At 45.8% G+C, this 22,143-nt stretch overlaps 1 protein-coding gene across 1 annotated transcript in view; it reads right to left on the bottom strand.

Moving 5' to 3' along the window:
• ZDHHC14 (zinc finger, DHHC-type containing 14) overlaps positions 1–22,143 on the bottom strand; it is a 320,843-nt gene that overhangs the window by 134,035 nt on the left and 164,665 nt on the right. The window contains exon 2 of the mRNA XM_011952881.1: positions 11,827–11,987. Within this exon, the coding sequence (XP_011808271.1) occupies positions 11,827–11,987 (161 nt within the window). The remainder of the gene's footprint in view (positions 1–11,826; positions 11,988–22,143) is intronic.

Raw genomic sequence — 22,143 nt, 5'->3', positions numbered from 1 at the left:
TGTTCTCACTCATAGGTGGGAACTGAACAATGAGATCACTTGGACTCGGGAAGGGGAACTTCACACACCAGGGCTTATCATGGGGAGAGGGGAGGGGGGAGGGTTTGCATTGGGAGTTATACCTGATGTAAATGAGGAGTTGATGGGTGCTGACGAGTTGATGGGTGCAGCACACCAACATGGCACAAGTATACATATGTAACAAACCTGCACATTATGCACATGTACCCTAGAACTTAAAGTATAATAATAATAAATAAATAAATAAATAAATAAATAAACAAAAAAACAAAGTCCTATGTTCATAGTGTGATGGACCCCAAAGAGGACACCTCAACAAAGTCCTATGTTCACAGAGTGGCGGACCCCAAAGAGAACACCTCAACGAAGTCCTATGTTCACAGTGTGGTGGACCCTAAAGAGGACACCTCAACAAAGTCCTGTGTTCACAGTGTGTGAACACGTGGATGACATGAAGGCATCCGTGATAAGGAAGATCCCATTCTTGCCAAACTCTAGTCAGGCATCTCTGAGTGCTCTTCCCAGCGAGGCCCTGATTTGGGGCCTTCCATGTCTGTTTCTGCAATGCCCAATTTTAGGAAAAGTCCTGCTGAGTCAGGTTAGCCAGAACCCTCACCCTCCCTATCTGATCCCCTTTGCTACTTGATGGGGTTCCTCATCCCCACCGTCCCCCAGGGAATCTCTGACCACCCTGGCCTGCCATCAGCTGGAATCCAGTTCGGTTGGTTTAGCCAGAAGCCCCCTCACCCCTGAGGCTTCCTTTTGGTAGTCTTCCATCCATTGCCCCCAACTCTGCTCCTTGGCTGTAAATTCCCACTGTTTCTTGCTGTATTTGGAGTGGAGCCCAACACCTCTTCCCTACTGCAAACCCCACTGTACTGGTCCCTATGACCCTGCATGGTCTCCCTGAATAAAGTCTGCCTTCATGTTTTAACAAATGTCCTGAATAATTTTAACAATGAGGTGTGAGGGGTATTCAGGGACACTCTGAGTGTGTGGTTTGGCAGATGGCTCTAGGTTAGATCGGATCCCCAGTCACAACTCCAGCCACCAAAAACTTGCAGATGTCTATTATGAGGCAGGGTGTGGAAGGTTCCTGGGGCAACGAGGAAACAAGCTGTCCCTGAGAGGCTCTGCGGGGAAGGCCTGGCTTCTGAGGCCACAGCCCCTGCTCTCTAAGTCCCCTCTCAGGCTGAGTGTGGCTGGGACTCTTTTCCATGCCGCTGCACCTGCTCAGCCTTCCCTGGTCGGTCTCCTCCCAACCAGGTCCCGCCACACCTCCTTGCCTTGGTCCATTTCCTCCATCCTCATTGAGCCCTTTGTTTCCTTTTGTTCCTGAGTTGCCTTTCATGCTACTTCCACCCTTGGAATAAAAATGCCTCCCACTTCCCAAGCACAAAGAGGCTGCCCACTCCCTGATTAACGTCCTCCAGGGGGATTTTTCTTCTGAAAAGCCCATCTGGCCTCCCCTCCTCCTCATGCTCAGCGCATCCACTGCAGAGGGGTGTTCCAGAGATTATTGTGCCCAACATGCCGGCCGCCCTGCCGATTCTGGATGAGGGGTTTCATCTTTGGCTTCCTTCTAAAACCCAACTGACTGACTCACTCCCTCACTCAAAAGAGCTACTGTTCCATCATCTTGCTTTATCCTCCCAATTACGCCAGTTAAAGTACTAATGATAGTAATATTCCAGTGAGTCATTGAAATATCTTATTTTGCAGTACCTATAGTTTGCGTGTTGAATTTACATGGGTGTGCACGGAGTTTTGCATTTTAAAATTAACAGAAGACGTCATTTCTTCTGTTTAAGCAGTGGAACCGTCTAAATAATCTTCTAAAGTGTTTAGGTTCCCAGATTTTCATAACCAAGCAAAGGAGAAAGAGGCATTTATTTCTAGAATCATAGGATGATAATGCTGGAATGGCTCTTTGCACTCAGTGGGCCTATTTTACAGACACTGAAATTAAGGCCCCAAGAAGTCAACACACTTCTCAAAGTCACAGAGTAAGTTCATACGGTTATTTTAAATAGGTAATGATAAGGAATAAGACGCCATTTATCTAACAGGCACTGCGGGGAGGGAGGTGATTAAACAGAATACTCAAAGTAGAGGAACTTGTAGCTAACCAAACTCCTGAAAATACGGCAGTCCTGGGAGCTGCAGTGGAGAGGATGCAGAGGCTATGCTGTAGAGGAAGGTCACAGGCGGGATGTGGAAAGGCCCCAGGGCCGTGCTTCTCATGTTCAGGTGACTCACCCGTGGTCTTGTTGAAATGCAGATTCTGATTTACCAGGTGAGTCAGGGCCCAAGAGTCTGCATTTCTAATAAGCTCCTCGGTGACGCTGACGTTGCTCTTCCGCGGACCTCAGTTTGAGTAGCAAGGATTTAGAGATTCCGTTTCAGAAGCCAGAAAGTCAAAGGAGAGCTATATAGTACCTGGACTTGGAACCAGACTCCCCGCCAGGGTCCCAGGCCTGTTACTGATTGGCTCTGTTGTCAGTGGGTGGGGTTGCACCTGTCTCTAAGTCTCAGTTTACTCATCTGTAAACCAAGGGAGTTGTCCAGGATGACATCCATGACTGCTGAGGTCTCTTTAAGCTGGAATGTCCCATGACTCAGAGCCCTGCAGTGGCCAGCACCCCAGGAGGAAGGGAGGGGCCACAGAAAGCTGTTGTGAGAGATGGACTGACCCACATGTCATCAACTTTCTTGATGCCCTTGGCTGGGTAGGGGTGGGCTTGGAATTTTCATTAACATGCTCCAGACCACTCGCTCCTTGCTTTGACTGTATTCTTGAACCATGTGTGTGGTCTCAAGTTTTCTATCCTTTTCATGCCGCGTGGTCCTTTACTCCCCCACTCCACCACAGCCTCTGTGTTCCTTGCCCTCCGGGTGACCTTCTCCTCGCACTGGTTATGCCATCATCCTTCCCCTTCCATGGCCCCGTATATAAGAAATGATTATAATCACAGTACATTCTGTTTTCTAGCAGAGCATATCAACATTGCTGTATGCCATCATCACACTGGCTTAACACAAACTCTAAAGAAAGTGACATTGGTGTAGCAAGAGAAAGAGAGACTTCCCCTTACCTGAAAAGAAGTGGTATCCTGGCTTTAGGGAAGAGTTCATCAGTTCTACAGAGGTGATTTCACATCTTTACACAGGGACTCAAACTACACAAAGAGGGCCATTCAGGATGGGAAACGCTGCGGTTGCTAGAATCCCTATGTGACACTGTGGTCTCTCTAGAGTGTCTGTGTGACACTGTGGTCTCTCTAGAGTGTCTATGTGATGCTGTGGTTTCTCTAGAGTGTCTGTGTGATGCTGTGGTCTCTCTAGAGTGTGTGATATTGTGGTCTCTCTAGAGTTTCTATGTGACACTGTGGTCTCTCTAGAGTCTATGTGATTCTGTGGTCTCTCTAGAGTGTCTGTGTGATGCTGTGGTCTCTCTAGAATGTCTGTGTGATGCTGTGGTCTCTCTAGAGTGTCTGTGTGATGCTGTGGTCTCTCTAGAATGCCTGTACACTGTGGTCTCTCTAGCATGTCTGTGTGATACTGTGGTCTCTCTACAGTGTCTGTGTGATACTGTGGTATTTCTAGAGTGTCTGCGTGATGCTGTGGTCTCTCTAGAGTGTCTGTGTGATACTGTGGTCTCTCTAGAGTGTCTGTGTGATGCTGTGGTATTTCTAGAGTGTCTGCGTGATGCTGTGGTCTCTCTAGAGTGTCTGTGTGATGCTGTGGTCTCTCTAGAGTGTGTGATACTGTGGTCTCTCTAGAATGCCTGTACACTGTGGTCTCTCTAGCATGTCTATGTGATACTGTGGTCTCTCTAGAGTGTCTGTGTGATACTGTGGTATTTCTAGAGTGTCTGTGTGATGCTGTGGTCTCTCTAGAGTGTCTGTGTGACGCTGTGGTCGCTAGCTAGAATGACTATGTGATGCTGTGGTCTCTCTAGAATGCCTATGGTAACTCAGGAATTCACATTCCTAAGCTCAGCGCAGGCTGAGCACAAAAGTGTGATCTCATCAAGTTAAATAACTCCATTCTCTCAATTTCTCTTCCTGTAAGGAGGAAAATGCCACTTTCCACCCACAAAGCTCTCTAGAGGACCAAGAAGACAATTCTGTGAAGGACGTCCACAAGCAGAGAGGAGACACAAGATAGCTTTCTAGAGCTGTCGTCCTAAGTCCCCACACCAGTGTATAGTAATGTCGCCAACTTCAAAATCAAGGAAATATGTTTGCATCAGAGAATGGCTTCAATGCCAACACATGGTACATTCCCAGAAGTTTGGATTTCCATAGAAAAAATAAATAACACAGGCTTCCTTGAATGTCCTGGATGAAAACCACACTCCTTCCAAATCCTTGGAAAAACATCTCTGACCCCCTCCTTCCCTTAGAAACAGACCCTTCAAAATCTTGTGGTATTTCCCCAAATACCATAATTTTGAGTTATGACATCTGGTTTCCAGCTCTCCCAGGCTGGAGTTTCTTGTTAAAGGGACATCGAAATCTCGACATCCCAAGCTGCCACTCTGGCCTTGTGCAGGAGCCTCGTTGCCCCACTTCCTGGCATCCGTGTACTCTAGATGGTTCTAACACTTCCCCCAGACAAGGAAGCTACATTTTTTTCTAGGATATCCTTTTTTAGAAGACTTTGTCTCTTCCAGAAGGTATGTCAGACATGATGGGACTCCCCCACTCTCCGTTGCCACAAACATCACAGAGCATCTAGACACCAATGACAGTCCCACTAGAAAAAGGCCCCTGAATCTTCAAGAAGCTCTAAGAGGGGAGTTAGATTGTCTGGAAATTCCCTGAAGTCCTTCCTGCTCCACCCACTTGAGCCCAGGATTTGAGAACCAGGTCTTCGAGCCACGGCATGCTAGGCACGGCTTTCTGTTTCAAAGCTCGAGGTTGCGCTGGGGAGAGAGGATGTGGTCCATGGGAAGGGGAAGTGCCACTGCTGCAGGGAGCCAAGAATGGCTTGCTCAGGGCCTGGCTCCCCAGGCAGCAGGAGGTAGGCAGGACCATGCAGGAGGTCAGAGCACAGGGTGTGATATCAGATGAGTGGGCGTTGGACTCCCAGCTCTGGCCAAGTGACCTCTGGCAAACCCCTTTCCTCCCTAGCACTGGCATCCTCACAGGTATAACAAAATACGGATGGTGGGCAAATGCCACGGCGTGGCCACATCCCACACGGGGAGAGACGCTTCATCAACAACAGCCATGAACACTGTCTAGCCTGTTCATCAGGGCCCAGCAGACTCATCACATAGACACACGGGAAAAGCACGGGGAATATTTCATTTCATGGGCACAGGTAAGTGCTTAAGCTGGTGGTGGAGGAGAAAGTCCAAAGGCTACTGAGGCGGCATCACAGTGACCGTCAAGAACAGGCCAGATGCCAGGTGCAGTGGTTCACACCTGTAATCCCAGTGCTTTGGGAGGCCAAGGCGGGCAAATCACCTGAGGTCGGGAGTCGAGACCAGCCTGACCAACAGGGAGAAAACCCGTCTTTACTAAAAATACAAAATTAGCTGGGAATGGTGGCGTATGCCTGTAATCCCAACTACTCGGGAGGCTGAGGCAGGAGAATTGCTTGAGCCTGGGAGGCAGAGGTTGTGGTGAGCCAAGATCACACCATTGCACTCCAGCCTGGGCAACAGGAACAAAACTCCATCTAAAAACAAACAAACAAACAAAAAACAACAACAACAACAAACAAGAACAGGTCGGAAAGCAGTAGGGAGGGGGGATGGGAGAAGCAGCAAGGATGCACACACTGGCCAGTGCAATCCACTGTGCACCGAGCTCTGTGGCCTAGTCAGAGTGCATGCGAGGCTAAAAGGGCCACTGCAAAAAACAAAACAAAACAAAACAAAAAAAACTACACAAAGCGTGAATTGTGGTGATATTGGAGGTGAGTAAAAAGATACAAATATGAATTGGGGGAAATGGTCAGAAAATCTTACCTTCTGAAAAGAAAACTGGCAAAAAGCAATCAAATTAGCCACCTGTAATGCCAGCAATTTTGACCCTGCCAATGTTTTGGGGGTGGGGAGGAGTGTATATTCAACACTATGGACAACTAGTATACAGTACACAAAGCGACTGCACAGTGTATGAAGACTCAATCACAAATGAATCACAGCCAGTAGATTACTCATTAGGCAAAAATCAATGAAACCAAATCAATGAAACCATCAAACTTTAAAGCAATTTTATGGTGAATATTGACAACAGAAAATGAAATTAACATTGCCTAAAAAAAAAAAAAAAACCCAAACAAAAAACCCCAAAACTGCATATGGTAAAAAATCAAATCACAAAAAAATTTGTCTTAGTAGAAATAATAGTTCTAGTAAAAAATTCATAATGGCAGCTTTCATAATACTGATAAGTGAAAAATCTTAGTTATAAACTTTATGCAGAGAAGAAATTACTCCAATAAAAAGAATTTAGTGAAATAACAATGTAAATGAAAACAATTGGAAATTTGTGCAATAGAGAAAATTGTGGTCTTATATTGACTTAAATAGTCTTTTCCTCAGAAAGCATTTTCTCCAACAAAAATCCGTTAGTGTCGTTAAAATTCCAATTAAAATGTTTCTACTCTTAAACACAGAATTAAGATATCTTTGATGGGGGAAAAGCCCAGCAAGTCAGATCATTGGGTCAAAACCTCCTGTGGTTATGGAAGTCTTCCCAGGAGATGCTCTGTTTAGGATGGGCTGGGACTGTGTCCCTGACAAATCCAGGCTTTCCCAGGGTCAGGAAGTTGCTGTGCTGTGCTTTCTAGAAATCTCCTCGAGAGACTCTTTCAAGGATTAATTTAGGAAATAACAAAAGATAAGCTTTACTAATAGTAAGGTGATTGGTTCTACGTGCTATAAGAAAATTTATTGGATGATGAGAATTTGACCAAAGATGGGGAGAAGGAGGGGGAGGGAGTGGAGGAGGAAGGAGAGAAGGAACACACACACGCACACACGTGCACACACACGCACACACACATGGGTGCATCCACTGCCTAGGGAAGTGGCATTCCACCACGTCAGCAACACGTACAGAGTGGAGGTAATCAGTCTTCAGATTCTGCCACAATGCAAGTGAATTTTTAAAAGCCCACCAGCTTCCTTTGATCTGGTTCCACCTTTACCAAGCAAAATCCATCATGTATATGGTATCTGGGTTACTGTGGCTTGGAGGAGGAGCTTCCTAAATCACTAGCCTTGCTTTGGGAGCCAAAGCTACTCACTCACTCTCCACATTGACTTCCTTAGTCTCAGCATCGGGTCAGGACTGTGGAGGGGGTGGGAAGAGATGAAACCTGTGGAATGTGAAATACTTCCCCCTATTTTGATTACTGGAAAGGTCTATCCCTAATAGAAATTAAATGCTTTGATCCTGTGATTTCTAGTACAGGATTTGTCATTTTTTTCTAACCCCAAATCAGTTGCTTAGGATCAGATCATCCTTGGGTGAACTGTAAAAACGGAGTTTTGGAAACTGAAGTTTCCAAGCAAGCCTCCAGTGACCCCTGCTTCCCTGGCCCCCTGCTGCTATTCTTTGATGTCTTTTTAGCAGCAACCTAAGTCATCAGGAACATTCTTTCAGAAGAAAGAAGTGTAAGGCATTTCAAGAGCCTTGAAACAGACTCTGAAGCCCAGAGCCCTCCTCCTCCCCACCTACTCCTCTCAGAAGTTTGAAGACAGGGGAAAGCTGTTTAAATCCTTGGCAAATCTTCAATAAATTACTCAGATGGCTGATTCCAAGGGGCCATTATGGGCTTCTATAAGGAAGAGATCTACAATGGATAATTAGAATGAATAACCCTAACAATAAAAAGTTTCCAAATCTAATTGTTCATTTTTCTTGCTTTAGCCAGATAGCACAACGTAAATGTGTTAAGATTTCACTGAAACAACCTTATCTTCCAAAGCCAAGTAGTATACCAGAGGACTCCTTATGAAGAGTTAGATCGGAGATGGAAAAGAGCCCAGCTTACAGGTGCCTGCACTCCTTCCTCAGCCTGGAGGAGGCACAGCTAAGCTGGCAGGCAGCAGACCCAAAGACATTGTACCAGCTCTGCCATTTATTCCTGTCACACTTCAGGTAGCTTTTTATGAGAACCTACATTCGTAGAAGGTGGAGAGAAAACTGAAAAGAGAAGAATTAGACAAAACAACAAACAATCCTTTACTACACATCTACAACGTGCCAGGCACTTTTCCTATAATCATTCATCCTGACAAGAACCTCAAAAGATCCATGCCATTACTCCTACTTCACAGAGAAGAACACAGAGGGATAGGGTTTAGAAAACTGCACCGCTCGCCTAAGTCACACAACTAGAGAAAGGGTGAGCCAGGATTCAAACCCATGTCTGAGGACCTCCAAAGCCCTCTTCTTCCTCTTCTCCTTCTGCTTCTTCCACCCCATCTTTTTCCTCTCTCCCTTCCCACCCTCCTCCTCCTTTTTAATTTTTTTATTTTTTGAGTCTCACTCTGTCGCCCAAGCTGGAGTTCAGTGGCGCAATCTCGGCTCACTGCAAGCACCGCCTCCCGGGTTCATGCTGTTCTCCTGCCTCAGCCTCCCTAGTAGCTGGGACGACAAGCGCCTGCCACCATACCCGCCTAATTTTTTTGTGTGTTTTTAGTAGAGACGGGGTTTCACCGTATAAGCCAGGATGGACTTGATCTCCTGACCTCGTGATCCGCCCACCTTGGCCTCCCAAAGTGCTGGAATTACAGGTGTGAGCCACAGTGCCCGGCCTCCTCCTCCTTTTTTTTCACATCTTTATAGAGGTATAATTTATGTACCACAGCAGTTACCATAGAAAGTGTGCAATTCAGTGACTTGTAGTGAATTTATTGCATTGTGCAACCATCACCATGACCTAATTTTAGACCATGTTCATAATCCCAACAAGCTCCTTCCTGTCATGTGCAGTCAACCTGCACTCCTACCCTCCCAGCCCCAGGAAATCACTAATCTTCTTTCTGTCTGTAAAGATTTGTCCTTTCTTGGACATTTTATACAAGTGAAATCACACAGTACATAGTCTTTTGTATCTGGCTTCTTTCCCTTAGCAAATGTCTTTAAGGTTCATCCATGTTGTAGCCTGTATCAATACTTTTCTTCCCTTTTATTGCTTCATGGAATCCCATTGTATGGATATAACACATATTGATCATCGATATATATGACATATATATATCGTTTTATATATATATATCGTTTTATATATATATATATATAAACACATTTGATGGACATATGAGTTGTTAGGTTTCATGCAGCTGTGAATAGTCATATACAAGTCTTTGTGGCCGGGCGCGGTGGCTCAAGCCTGTAATCCCAGCACTTTGGGAGGCCAAGACGGGCGGATCACGAGGTCAGGAGATCGAAACCATCCTGGCTAACACGGTGAAACCCCGTCTCTACTAAAAATACAAAAAAAAAATTAGCTGGGTGAGGTGGCGGGCGCCTGTAGTCCCAGCTACTTGGGAGGCTGAGGCAGGAGAATGGCGTGAACCCGGGAGGTGGAGCTTGCAGTGAGCTGAGATCCGGCCACTGCACTCCAGCCTGGGGGCAGAGCGAGACTCTGTCTCAAAAAAAAAAAAAAAAAAAAAGTCTTTGTGCAGACATATCTAGGAGTGGAATTGCTGGGTCATATAGGAATGGTGTTTAGCTTTTGGAGAATTTTGAGAAACTGCTTTCCAAAGTGGATGTACCATTTTACATTCCCACCAGTAATGTATAAGGGTTCCAGTTTCTCCACATCATCACCAGCATTTGTCATTGTCAGTCTTTTTGATTAGTGCCATCTTAGAGGGTATGAAGTAGTATCTCACTGTTTTTGTTTTTGTTTTTGAGGCAGAGTTTTGCTCTGTTGCCTAGGCTGGAGTGCAGTGGTGCGATCTTGGCTCACTGTAACCCTCTGCCTCCTGGGTTCAAGTGATTCTCCTGCATCAGCCTCCCCAGTAGCTGGGACTACAGGCTTGCACCACCACACCTGGCCAATTTTTTTTATTTTTAGTAGAGATGGGGTTTCACCATGTTGGCCAGGCTGGTCTCAAACTCCTGACCTCAAGTGATCCTCCCACCTCGACCTCCCAAAGTGCTGGGATTACAGGTGTGAGCCACCGTGCCCTGCCTCATCCACTTTGTAAGAAAGGCAGAAAGCCTGTTCCTAATCATGCTGATTTTGCAGATGCACTTCCACTAACCTGGAGATGGGGATCACTGCAGGAAATTGCATCACCCCCAGTATGGGAGTTGGGCCCTTGCACTGGGAAGAGGATTTTCAAGTTACCTGCTCATGTGTTGTGGGCATAAACCACACAGTTTTGAAGGAAACTAGGTTTGACTTCCCTCTCTCTCCCCAGTGGTGGAAGGAGCTGGAAAGAACAAGGTGAAACCTGTTCTGAAACCTGGAAAGCTGAAAACCTGGAAACCTGGGTTCAAGGCTCCAGCTCTGCCACTTTCACCCATTTAAGCCCCTGTTGGGGACTTTGTTTCCTTATTTGTAAAATGGGTGTAATAATAAAGTTTTCCTTACGGGGTGGCTTAGATATGGAAAAAATGCAGTGATAGCCATGGATGGGCCTGACAAACGATTAAAGTGCTATAAAATGTGAGCCTTAAAATTAGGCACTAGCAGGCCCTGTCTTGGAATCCCATGATGCAGGGGCTAAGAAAGAGATTGTCTGCCCATTGCTTCTCCCTCCCCTCTCCTTCCTACCTCAGGACACAAGAGAACTGCAGTCTAGCAAACAACACCACACACTCCACACACTCCCATTTTACTGCTCCCTTCCCAGGCAGTAGAGATGAAGGATGAAGGCAGATGTCGAGAGAAGGACAAAGCTGTGCTTTAGCTCTTGGGGAATAGTAGGACCAGAATAGGCACTTTTTTAGCAAGATCTACAGCTCTATCTTCTTACACTGTAGACACGGAGCTCCCTCCAGCTTTAGTGGAGGCTGCAAAGGAAAGTCCATAGAATAGGAGGAATCCTGGAAGAGAAATATCTCTGCCAAGTGATTTTTTAGGTCTAAACATTATGTTCACACCGAATCATCACAGCTCCTCTGCCAGGCCTGTGAAATTTACCAAAGCACCACAGCAAAGCTACACATTCACAATCACAAACTTTTAAGAGCAAGAAAAAGTTCTCTTTTTAATTAAAAAAAAAATGTAAAAGTTTGTTGTGTGAGGGATTAGGGTCTGTTTTAGTATCTTCAAAATGGGTTGTAATAAACTTTAGTATAGGTTTTAATATCTAAGGAAAAATAAAGCTATTCATCTCAACACATATCACAGATACATGTTTACTATACCTAAATAAAGGAAATTCTCAATCCTAGGCTGGATAAACAAGAAAGTTGTCTAAGATGTAACTGTCCTAGACTGAAATCATGGAGACTGGTCATGCTCCAAGGATTGCAAAAGGGAGTAAGTGCAGCAAGCTACAACTGTAGACCTTTCGGGGTGGAGGCTGCTTCATAGAGTGGAATCAAACACTTGGGTTTCAAAGAAACATCAGAAGCACAGCTCACAGGCGACGCTTTGCTCGCTTGGGCCAGCAGTCCTGACTCCAGGATACCCGTCCCTCCAGCCCCCTCTTCTTCAGTTCATCCTGCCCACCCAGAGAGCTAAGGAACGCTGATTTCCGGCCTCCTTCCTTCCCAGCGCTCAGCCCCTCCTGCACAGCCCTTGGCCTGCCTTCCCCACTGTGGCTGGGCCCAGGCGGGAAGTGACCAGAGGCCATGGGCAGACTTCTAGTGTTACCTATTTGCCTTTCCAGATCGGCGGCTTCATCAGGCGTGGCTCGTGGGAGGACTCCAGGGTCGCTGAAGCTGGTGCGGAGCAGGGTCCCCATCACAAAGAAGAACAGGATGCCGGCGACTGCAGGGATGGCAGGAGTGATTTTCACTGCCAGGTATGGACAGCTGCCAACAGGTTGGACAGGCCAGGGAGAAGGGGAAAAGAAAGGAAATACAATGTTAGGACTCAACAGTAAGCAGTCTTTATCTTCTAAGAAGCCAAAAGCTTATTTGGAGGAGGGAAATTGATTTCCATTAAAAATTCATCAATGCGAAAGATTTACATTTGGGGAGATCTGCGGTTCTCTTTTACAGACAATTGAACCCCCACTCCCCAGCATGACAGCCCAAGCCCTCTGCTCTTACAGGAAGATGCTGGAAGAAGAATGAAAATAGTCCTGCTGGTATAATCAGTCTAAGACGCATAGAGCTTGTATAAATAGACACGTGTCCTCTGTGCTGTAAACATGGTTCAGGAGTCTATGAGATCCCCCCATTCTCCCCTGGGATTACATAATAGAAGAAGACATCAATTTAGAATGATCTTCATGTGAGCCGGCCTTTCCCAGTTGGGTCAAACGACTCAGGGACTTTCAGCCAGCTCCAGATGCTGGGGACTGTACACACACTTTCAAAGGGCAAGACACCAATTTTCCATGTTTTGGAGGTAATCTATTCCAAAGGGAATGAGCTATGGGAATGGACTGCAGGCAAGTTTCTGAAGACGATGTAAGGGATTTCAGCAGCTAGAATAGAATCATCTCATGCTTTTCCAGAGGGCATCTGAGCTACCAATGAACGAACGTGGCCCAACTCTTAACTCAACCTCTTCACTGCTGTCAGTCTGACACGCTGACGTGAAGCAGGGGTTGTGATGAGTCAGGGAGAGGTGCCACTGGGACAAACTCAGCTCTACACGAGGCCAGCCTAGGAACCAGCGTCTGACATTTGGTCTCAGATCCAGGTATTCTGGAGCCAGAGCAGTTCTTACCATGGCCCTCTGATGCACTCGGATGCTTGGACCAAGTGAAGGATGGGATCTGCAGTGACCACAGTCACTCCATTGTTGCCACATTAAATAACATCATGGGCATTGGGGAACAGGATGCAGAATCATGGAATTAGGACATCTAGCGTGGAAAGCAATGCTAGATTGCCCACCTCATCAGAAGATCCTCTTCCATGTTCTCAAGACAAAACAGAGATGGGGAGCTGGAGAAGAAAGGATTGGGAAGCTCAGCTCTGCCCAAGACTGGGAAGCAGACAGGGCTCTTGGTCTCGGAACCCCTGGGAACCAGCACCCCACTACCATGCAGGTCTCTGATGGATGGCAAAGGGATGCAGGCAGGAGTCTGGGACTTGAGAGCCACAAGCCGTAATCCCCTTTGCTGAGACAAGTGATAGATAGAACATTAGCACACCAGCCTTCAAGAGGCCTGCAGACCTAGACACAGCTTCCTGGAGCGATCGCTGATGTTGACAATGTGGACTGTGGTTGTGCAAGTTTCCTAGCATGAGGAGATGTACAGCGAAGTATTTAGGAATGAAGTGCCACGATGAATGCAGTTTACTCCCAAATAGCTCAAAAAAATATTGTCTAGACAGAGTAAATGGGATCAAGTATTAGCAAGAGGTGAATCTGGGTAAAGGGTAAATGGATGTTCTTTGTACTACTCTTACTCTTGCTACTTTTCTATAAGTTTGAAATTATTTCCAAATAAGATTTTAAAAAAAGAAACACAGTCTATATCGAAGGCATGAAAATACCCTGGTATGAAATTATATATATATACACACATATATATATGCTATATATAAACCCTGAATACATATAATTTTAGTCTAAAATAATCTAGGGGGGAGTTTTTTGTTACAAAGTGGTTAGGGAAAAGAGCAAATATGTAGAAGAGAATTTTCCAAAAAAACTTGAATTCACAATTCAACATAATTTGAACAATGACAGTGAATAAAAACAAGCCCACGTTTTCCCCCTTTTTCAAGACTAATGAATTTGAAGAAGAAGATGTTGGCACAGCAAAGCCAGCTTCAGCGAGGGCACAGCTGGACAAGGTGAACCAGATAGACCTGGTTAGGAGAGAGTGTTCCACTTCAGGTGTTGACAGCTGTGACTTAATGCTATGGAGCTTCTCCAAGGATGGCTACTTGTGAATGGCCAGAACCCTCCCGTGAGGGTGACTGAGTAGATCTTAGGCTCTGGTGTGTTTATTTTTTCCTTTTTGGGTCTGAAAGGCAGCTTGGTGGACTGCAAAGTCTACGTGCTCAAAGTTGCAAAGGCTGCCTCTTGCTCTTAGAGCAAGTTCTAGCATGCCTTGCCCTCCACCGTTCCCTGTCCCAAGTGCACCATCTGCGGGGTTGGGATCTTCCACAGCTACCCCACTTCCCCAAGCTGATGCCTCTGCGGCCTCTCATCATCTCCAACCCCCAAACAGGATGTCCCCTGCCACATTCTCACGGCAGAGACAATACACTGTAGATTGGTATCTGCACTTCAGCACACACTGATTTATTCAGAGCCATCCCAGGAAAGGAGGAAAAGGCAAAGTCCAGTTGACGTGGGGAGGCCTACTGCCTGCCAGGGTTCTCTCACTGCGTAGCGGGCTGTTGCACTTGGACAAATCAGGGCACGGATCTGAAATGCATCTGTTTGTGTTTCCCTGGGAACCTGCTCCTGCTCCTGTTCCCACAGGAAATCTCAGGTGGGTCTAATGACTTCTCTGATCATAATATGACGGTAATAGGAAGTCCTTGTCGCTTTAAGTAGCAAACAGTGTCATTTAAGTAAATGAAAGGGTAATAATCCCAGTGAATAATGGTAACTTCTACCTTGATATGAAGTTAAGCCCCCTCCACTACCCCAGCTCGCCAGCTGCAGTTTCTGGCCCCTTCATGGTGGAGAAGAAAGCAGGTGGACTAGAGAGGGAGGCAGGAACGAGCCTACAGGAAGAGTTCTATTACAAGGCGACTGCGTGCTCTGGGTGTATGAGACGGTTAAACCAGCTCTGCCTAGACTTGCATTGGTGAGTGCTCTGGACTCCCCCGGGGGGAACCGAGGTGCATGGCCCACCTGCGCTTGTCTTCCTCCTTCCCTCTTCTTTTTTTTTTTTTTTTTTTTTAGACGGAGTCTGGCTCTGTCGCCCAGGCTGGAGTGCGGTGGCCGGATCTCAGCTCACTGCAAGCTCCGCCTCCCAGGTTTACGCCATTCTCCTGCCTCCGCCTCCCAAGTAGCTGGGACTACAGGCGCCCGCCTCATCGCCCGGCTAGTTTTTTGTATTCTTTAGTAGAGACGGGGTTTCACCGTATTAGCCAGGATGGTCTCGATCTCCTGACCTCGTGATCCGCCTGTCTCGGCCTCCCAAAGTGCTGGGATTACAGGCTTGAGCCACCGCGCCCGGCCCTCCTTCCCTCTTCTTAAAGAGAAACGGCCAGCCTTCCTCCCACTCAGGGCCTTCCTTCTACTCTGTTTTGCCTTCCAGTCCCTCCTCTCAAAAGCCCTCTCTGTCTTCTCTCTCCGGGGGACAGCTGGAACAGTGATCTCTATTTGTTTACTTATTTATTTATTCATTATGTTTTTTGAGACAAGGTCTCACTCTGCTGCCCAGGCTGGAGTGCAGTGGTATGATCACGACTCACTGCAGCTTTGAACTCCTGGAGCTCAAGAGATTCTCCCAGCTCAGCCTCCTGAGTGGCTGAGACTTTAGGCCCTCACCACCATGCCTGGCTAACTTTTTGTGTGTTTTGTAGAGACAGGGTCTCACTTTGTTGCCCAGGCTGCTCTCAAACTCCTGGGCTCAAGTGATTCTCCTGCCTCAGCCTCCCAAATTGTTGGGATTACAGGAATGAGCCACTGTGCCCAGCCTAGAACAGTGACATCATCCCTGCCTACCATGATCTTCTCCTTCAATCTGTCCCAACCACCACTGCCAGCTCCAATCACACATGTCTCTGCTCAAAAGCCTTCCATGCTTCTGCCGTCCCTGCCAATGAAGCACGAGCTCCTTATCTGGTGTCCAAGTGTCCCCTGCTCTCCCTCTCTCTCACTGCCCCTTCCTGAATCCCAGCAATGGCCACACGTAACATTTGGGCATCTACGGCAGGCACGGGCTTTCACCCGCCGCCGGCGCTGCCTGTCCAGTCCATGTGTCTGGAACACCCGCACCTCCCATTCAGCATGTTGATGCTCCCCAACCTTCCACTTCCAGTTCAATACTGCTTCCTGAAAAGCCTTGATAGAGTTTCTGGGCTCACCCCTAAGCAAAAGGGATCGCTTCTTTCTCTGGATCCCCACCGTGTTTTCCTTTGCTCCCCTTCCTCAGGACATGTGGATATTTGTGGACATGCGGCTATCTGCAGATATGCTCCACACACATCACTAGATTAAAAGTCCTGGAAGGTAGACTGGCCCCCGTTTCTCTTCGTGTCCTTTGTAGCACCTAGCAGGATGCCTCGCATGGTGGAAAATGCAACCAAGTTTGATAAATATTTGTTGAGTAGCTGAATGAACAGAATTCATTTAGTGAATTTTACTAAAATTTCCCTGAAAGAGGAGGAGAGTCAAGTCACCCATACCCTCAGCAACCACAGACCTGGTCTAGAACTTCTCTACTCTTGTTGGCTTGCTAGGTCCCATAACTTCCTTCAGACAGATGCTAAGGCCTGATTCCTCCCACGAGGCTCACTCGGCTGAGAGGAGAGGATATTCCTCAGCTCGCTGAGCCGAGTGTGCCTCACAGTAACCTTCTGTGGGCATTTGCTGGAACCTCTAAGACCCTCCATGTGCTAAAGTTCTAGCAGATGAAGCACCATATGTTGGTACGACTCTGTACAATGCTAGGTGCTTTGTGACAGTCCTGTTCCACCAGCGTGTGTGTGTGACAGAGGACAGGGCTGAATTTGTCCTAGAAATCCTCAACAACTCACTTTTTATAAAAGCAGCAGAATTCCCAACCCTAAACAAACAATGAGGTCAGGGCTACTGAGACACCTTCAAACTGCTGCTCAGAAAAAGCAGAGAGCATCTATAGTCCTTGTGGTAAAGACAAGGCAATAAGCAGACCCTGCCCACGACTGTGAATGTTTACCTCCTGAAGGAGGTGAGACTAATGGGACATCTCAGTCGACCCACAGACTGGCACAGCTTCACGGCTGAAGGAAGTGCTGTGCACAGTATGGCAAATTCTTAGCCTGAGCTCAGATGACTTGAAAATGGCTCCTTCATATTTCTGAGCAACTGTGGATGGGAACTCCAATGCTGAGTGCCATCTGTGTTGAGGAAGACTCCATCCCTAAGGGCTTGGATTTGATACAAGATGATGAGGCAGCTGCCAAAGATATAAACACCAAATGGAATCCTATTTCTGTCTCAAGAATTGTGACCTACATACAACTCAGGGCAGTGTAGAAAACAGGCTACAGGCATCTTAGTCTTCATAAAGATGAACTGGAAAGTGACAGGGGGAAAAAACAAGAATTTGAAAGCATACATCTTCATAACATAAAAGAAATTAGCCAATTTAGCACCAGATGCTAAAATGATGAGAAGCCTTTACAGAGCTCTCCCTCCAATCATATACATCAGCGAGAGCTGTTTGATTTTGGATATGATGATAAACACTCATGCACTAACTGTCAACGCATTGTACATTCGAGGTACAGAAATTCATTCCAGGTAATAATTAGAAATCATAGCACTGCCAAAAGATGATAAGGAATTTTTTTCAGTTCAAATAGCAATCTTTTTGAATCTTTAGTAAAAATTGTTTTTGTGCTTTGATGTTTATACATGAAAAGTGGAACTGTTTTCTGGGCACCACATTATCTGAGACCACACAATCAGTGTATTTGGTCATTAAAAAGATAGATGGAGGGATAGATGATAGATAGATAGATAGATAAATAGACAGATAGATAGATATAAAATCATTTTAGCATCAAACAGACACTGACATCCCAGAATCAATACTGTCATTAATTCTATATTCATGTTTAGAGACTGGCTTGCAGGTTAGAATCTGACACAAAGCTGATTCCTTGAACAAAAACCCTAAGACTAAACTAATTTCTTAAACATTTGGATAGGAAATATGGATTTCATTGTTGGGTAATTAGGTCTCTCTGTTTTCCAGAGGACATTCTTTGGGAGGAGATTAACTTAAAAACTAAACAAAACAAAACAACAACATTAACAAGATATAGCAGAGACATTAAAACCAAGTGCCCTTTGGAACAAGAAGTAGAGAATCTTTTCCTGTACCAAAACAATTTAAGTCCTCCTTTAATGTTTTGTCTATAAATGGATACACATAAAAAAAAGTTTGTTAATAGTAGCTCATGACTCCTGACTGCAGCAAATGGCCTACATTTGATATTTTTGATCTGTCCTGTACATATGAAAGCATAAACATGAGAATAACTGTTTTTTAGACATAACCATGAGGCATGCATTTATTATTACACAGGAAGAGGAAGTGGCCTCGCTGCATTATTGCCACACTCCAATTCAGGGAATTTCTACTTTGCAGAAATCATCAAGTAACCTAGCATTTTAAGTTTCAGATTCTTGACTGCAAAGCATTTCAATAAAAAGTAGCTAAGGCAAACAATCATAAATGAAATAACCTGAGCCAATGACTCACACGTCTGAAATAATCAGAGTAGCATTGTGAGAAATGGAGGTTTTAAGGGTTGCAATAGAAATGACCCCTTTTCCTTTTCATATGAGTCACAGCAAAACAAATGTACTTTTCACTTACAGGCAGGAACATAAGCACCATTCATTTTGTGATTTGTTCCTTAATCACATACTTAGAAATAAATCTACCACCACAAGGCAAAGATGAGCACATTATTACTTGGAGACAAATAGAGGAAAAAGTAGATTCAGAAAGCATATCCACTCACAACTCTAGAATAGGAAAAACCAAAGAGATGATTTCATAAAACTCCCAAGAGTGACATTCCCCTACAAGATCACGATGGCAGGACCCTGTGCCTGGAAAGCCCTTAGTGACTCATCGTGTTAATTACCCCAGACGCACAGAGCCAGGAGTCTATGCATGCCTGTACCAAGAGAGGGAATTTAAATCAATGAGCCCAGGGACTAACGTGGAAAATATGAGCAAAGCAAGCTGGAAGGAAAAGCTCAAACCCAGAGAGCATAGAGGTGACAGTAGAACTCCACATACCCATTTGTAGACTACAAATGTGACGTTCAGTTTCATCAAAGCTCAATGGCTTGTTTTTCCATCCATCTCTCTGTCTACCTTTGTTGTGTAAGAACTGTAGCTTTCGGGCTTGCTAAGGGAGGAGGAAGGTGAAGGTCACCCTACCAAAGCGAGGAACATCACTTATGAAATCCGGTTTTTCCCTGCAAGCCTTCTGGCTAGATGCAGAGTTAAACAGGGACGTCTCCAAACACAGCACAGTCTTTTTTTTTTTTTTTTTTTTATTATACTTTAAGTTCTAGGGTACATGTGCATAACGTGCAGGTTTGTTACATATGTATACTTGTGCCATGTTGGTGTGCTGCACCCATCAACTCGTCAGCACCCATCAATTCATCATTTATATCAGGTATAACTCCCCAATGCAATCCCTCCCCCCTCCCCTCCTCCCCATGATAAGCCCCAGTGTGTGATGTTCCCCTTCCCGACTCCAAGTGAACTCATTGTTCAGTTCCCACCTATGAGTGAGAACATACGGTGTTTGGTTTTCTCTTCTTGTGATAGTTTGCTAAGAATGATGGTTTCCAGCTGCATCCATGTCCCTACAAAGGACACAAACTCATCCTTTTTTATGGCTGCATAGTATTCCATGGTATATATGTGCCACATTTTCTTAATCCAGTCTGTCACAGATGGACATTTGGGTTGATTCCAAGTCTTTGCTATTGTGAATAGTGCCGCAACAAACATACGTGTGCATGTGTCTTTGTAGTAGAATAATTTATAATCCTTTGGGTATATACCCAGTAGTGGGATGGCTGGGTCATATGGTACATCTAGTTCTAGATCCTTGAGGAATCGCCATACTGTTTTCCATAATGGTTGAACTAGTTTACAATCCCACCAACAGTGTAAAAGTGTTCCTATTTCTCCACATCCTCTCCAACACCTGTTGTTTCCTGATTTTTTAATGATGGCCATTCTAACAGGTGTGAGATGGTATCTCATTGTGGTTTTGATTTGCATTTCTCTGATGGCGAGTGATGATGAGCATTTTTTCATGTGTCTGTTGGCTGTATGAATGTCTTCTTTTGAGAAATGTCTGTTCATGTCCTTTCCCCACTTTTTGATGGGGTTGTTTGTTTTTTTCTTGTATATTTGTTTGTGCCTTGAACTTGCAGAGTTCATGAGTGAGGAGAGGGGCTCCAGGCGGCAAGCACTTCCGTGAACAGAGAGCTGAGGAGGGGAGAAGAGGAAAGTGCTCTCTTCCGCCAGTGTAGCCCAAGCACCCTTCAAGTGTGCAAGACAGAGTTAGTGTCCTTATTCTTAACTCAGGGCCTCCCAGACCACCCAGAGAGATCTACTTAAGATACAAGACCTGGGAATCTGTAGCTTTGAAATACAGGCTTCAAATCATAGCGTGTAAACAGCCCAATTTACCCATCTACTACTGAGAATGTACAAGAGCTTACTAGTGAATATTGTGGTGCATCAACATTTTTGCCAAGTGATCCTGAGTTGCACGTAAAATTCCAGGAAGAGGCCGGGAGTGCCTATAATCCCAACACTTTGGGAGGCTGAGGTGGGCAGTGCTTGAGCTCAGGAGTTTGAGACCAGCCTGGGCAACATGGCAAAACTCTGTCTCTACAAAAAAGAAAAACAAATACAAAAACTAGCTGGGTGGGTAGTGTGTGACTGTAGTCTCAACTACTTGGGAGGCTGAGGTGGGAGGTTCGCTTGACCCTGGGAGACTGAGGCTGCAGTGAGCCAAGATCATGCCACTGCACTCCAGCCTGGGCAACAGAGCCAGATCCTGTCTCGAAAAAATGAAATGAAATGAAATAGAATTTCAGGAAGCTAGAGGCTTCTGAGTAGTGTGTGAGTCACGGGAGGGAAAGTCAACACTGTTTTGCCCCAGAAGTTGCTCTTTGACATCCTGACATTACTTAGGCATGGCAACCATATGCCCCAGATTTCCCATTAGAGTCCTGGCTCAGGTGGATGTCTTCTCATTTTCAGACCATGTGTGGCCACTGAGCTAACTGGCCCAAGTAACTCCATTTTGCTTTCTGTGTATCCTGGAACCAACCGTAAGTCATCGTCAGGGCAAGCCAGGGCCCTTCTGAGAAAGCTCTTCCTAGAGCTGCTGGTGTGTGTGCTGGGAAGACCAAGCATCCAGGGTAGTGATTTTGGATTTGTCCTGGCACTAAACAGCATTCTAGGGTTTAGCTGCCTCTGACCCTGGCTTATATTTGAAGGGTGTCCATTCTGCCTCCGATCTGGAAACTCTGTATGGGAAAGTCATAGCAGGACTTTACTGCTATTCATAATTCTTGTTTCATCCAATCTAAGGTACCCCACATTTTAAGATGTATCATTAAGGGGAAATGTGCCAAATCAGATGATATTCTCTAACCACAAGGGATCTTTATTTCATACTTATTGAAAGAGCTGTTATAGACTTAGACACCAATTTAAAAATCATATATCACTATTGTGCATACATTTTAAAAAACGTGAGTGAACTAAATTGGCCACATTATTCCTAAAACGTCTCCACATTTAGAGCCTGAGGCAGAGGTGTCTGCATGGGAGGCTTTCCACGTTGCAGCCTCCTGAGCCCATCAAAGCACGGCCCGGCTCTTCTGCTTCTCCCTAGCCTGCACTCCGTGCCCGTGCCCAACGCACCAGCTCAAGCCAGAGCGCGTCCCTCCTGTGCTCAGAACTAAAGCCAGGTACTTGCCGAGGCTACAAAGCCATCTGGCTCCTGTGACCTCTTTGACCTCATCTTCCTCCCTCCTGCTGAGCCCTGCAGCTCTGGAACAAGCCAGGCCTGCCTCTTCTGTGGGAGAGGCACATTTGCCTGTGCCTTCCCCCTGCCTGGAATCCCCTCCCTACGGGGAGCCACAGAGCTCCTCCTAGCCTTTACTCAAATATCACCGTCTCTGTAGAGCCTTCCCTGATTGTGCTGCACACAATCTCCAAACTGCAGCCCCCCTATGACCAGCCAACCCCTCTCCACCAACCCCAACCCCCTTCCAGCTTTTACTTTTCCCATAGCACTTATCCCCAGTGGGCGCACTATTTTTTTTTTTTTTTTT

This window comes from Colobus angolensis, unplaced genomic scaffold (assembly GCF_000951035.1).
Source record: "Colobus angolensis palliatus isolate OR3802 unplaced genomic scaffold, Cang.pa_1.0 Scaffold35, whole genome shotgun sequence".
Lineage (NCBI taxonomy): Eukaryota > Metazoa > Chordata > Mammalia > Primates > Cercopithecidae > Colobus > Colobus angolensis.
This window is presented reverse-complemented; position numbering and strand designations above follow the sequence as displayed.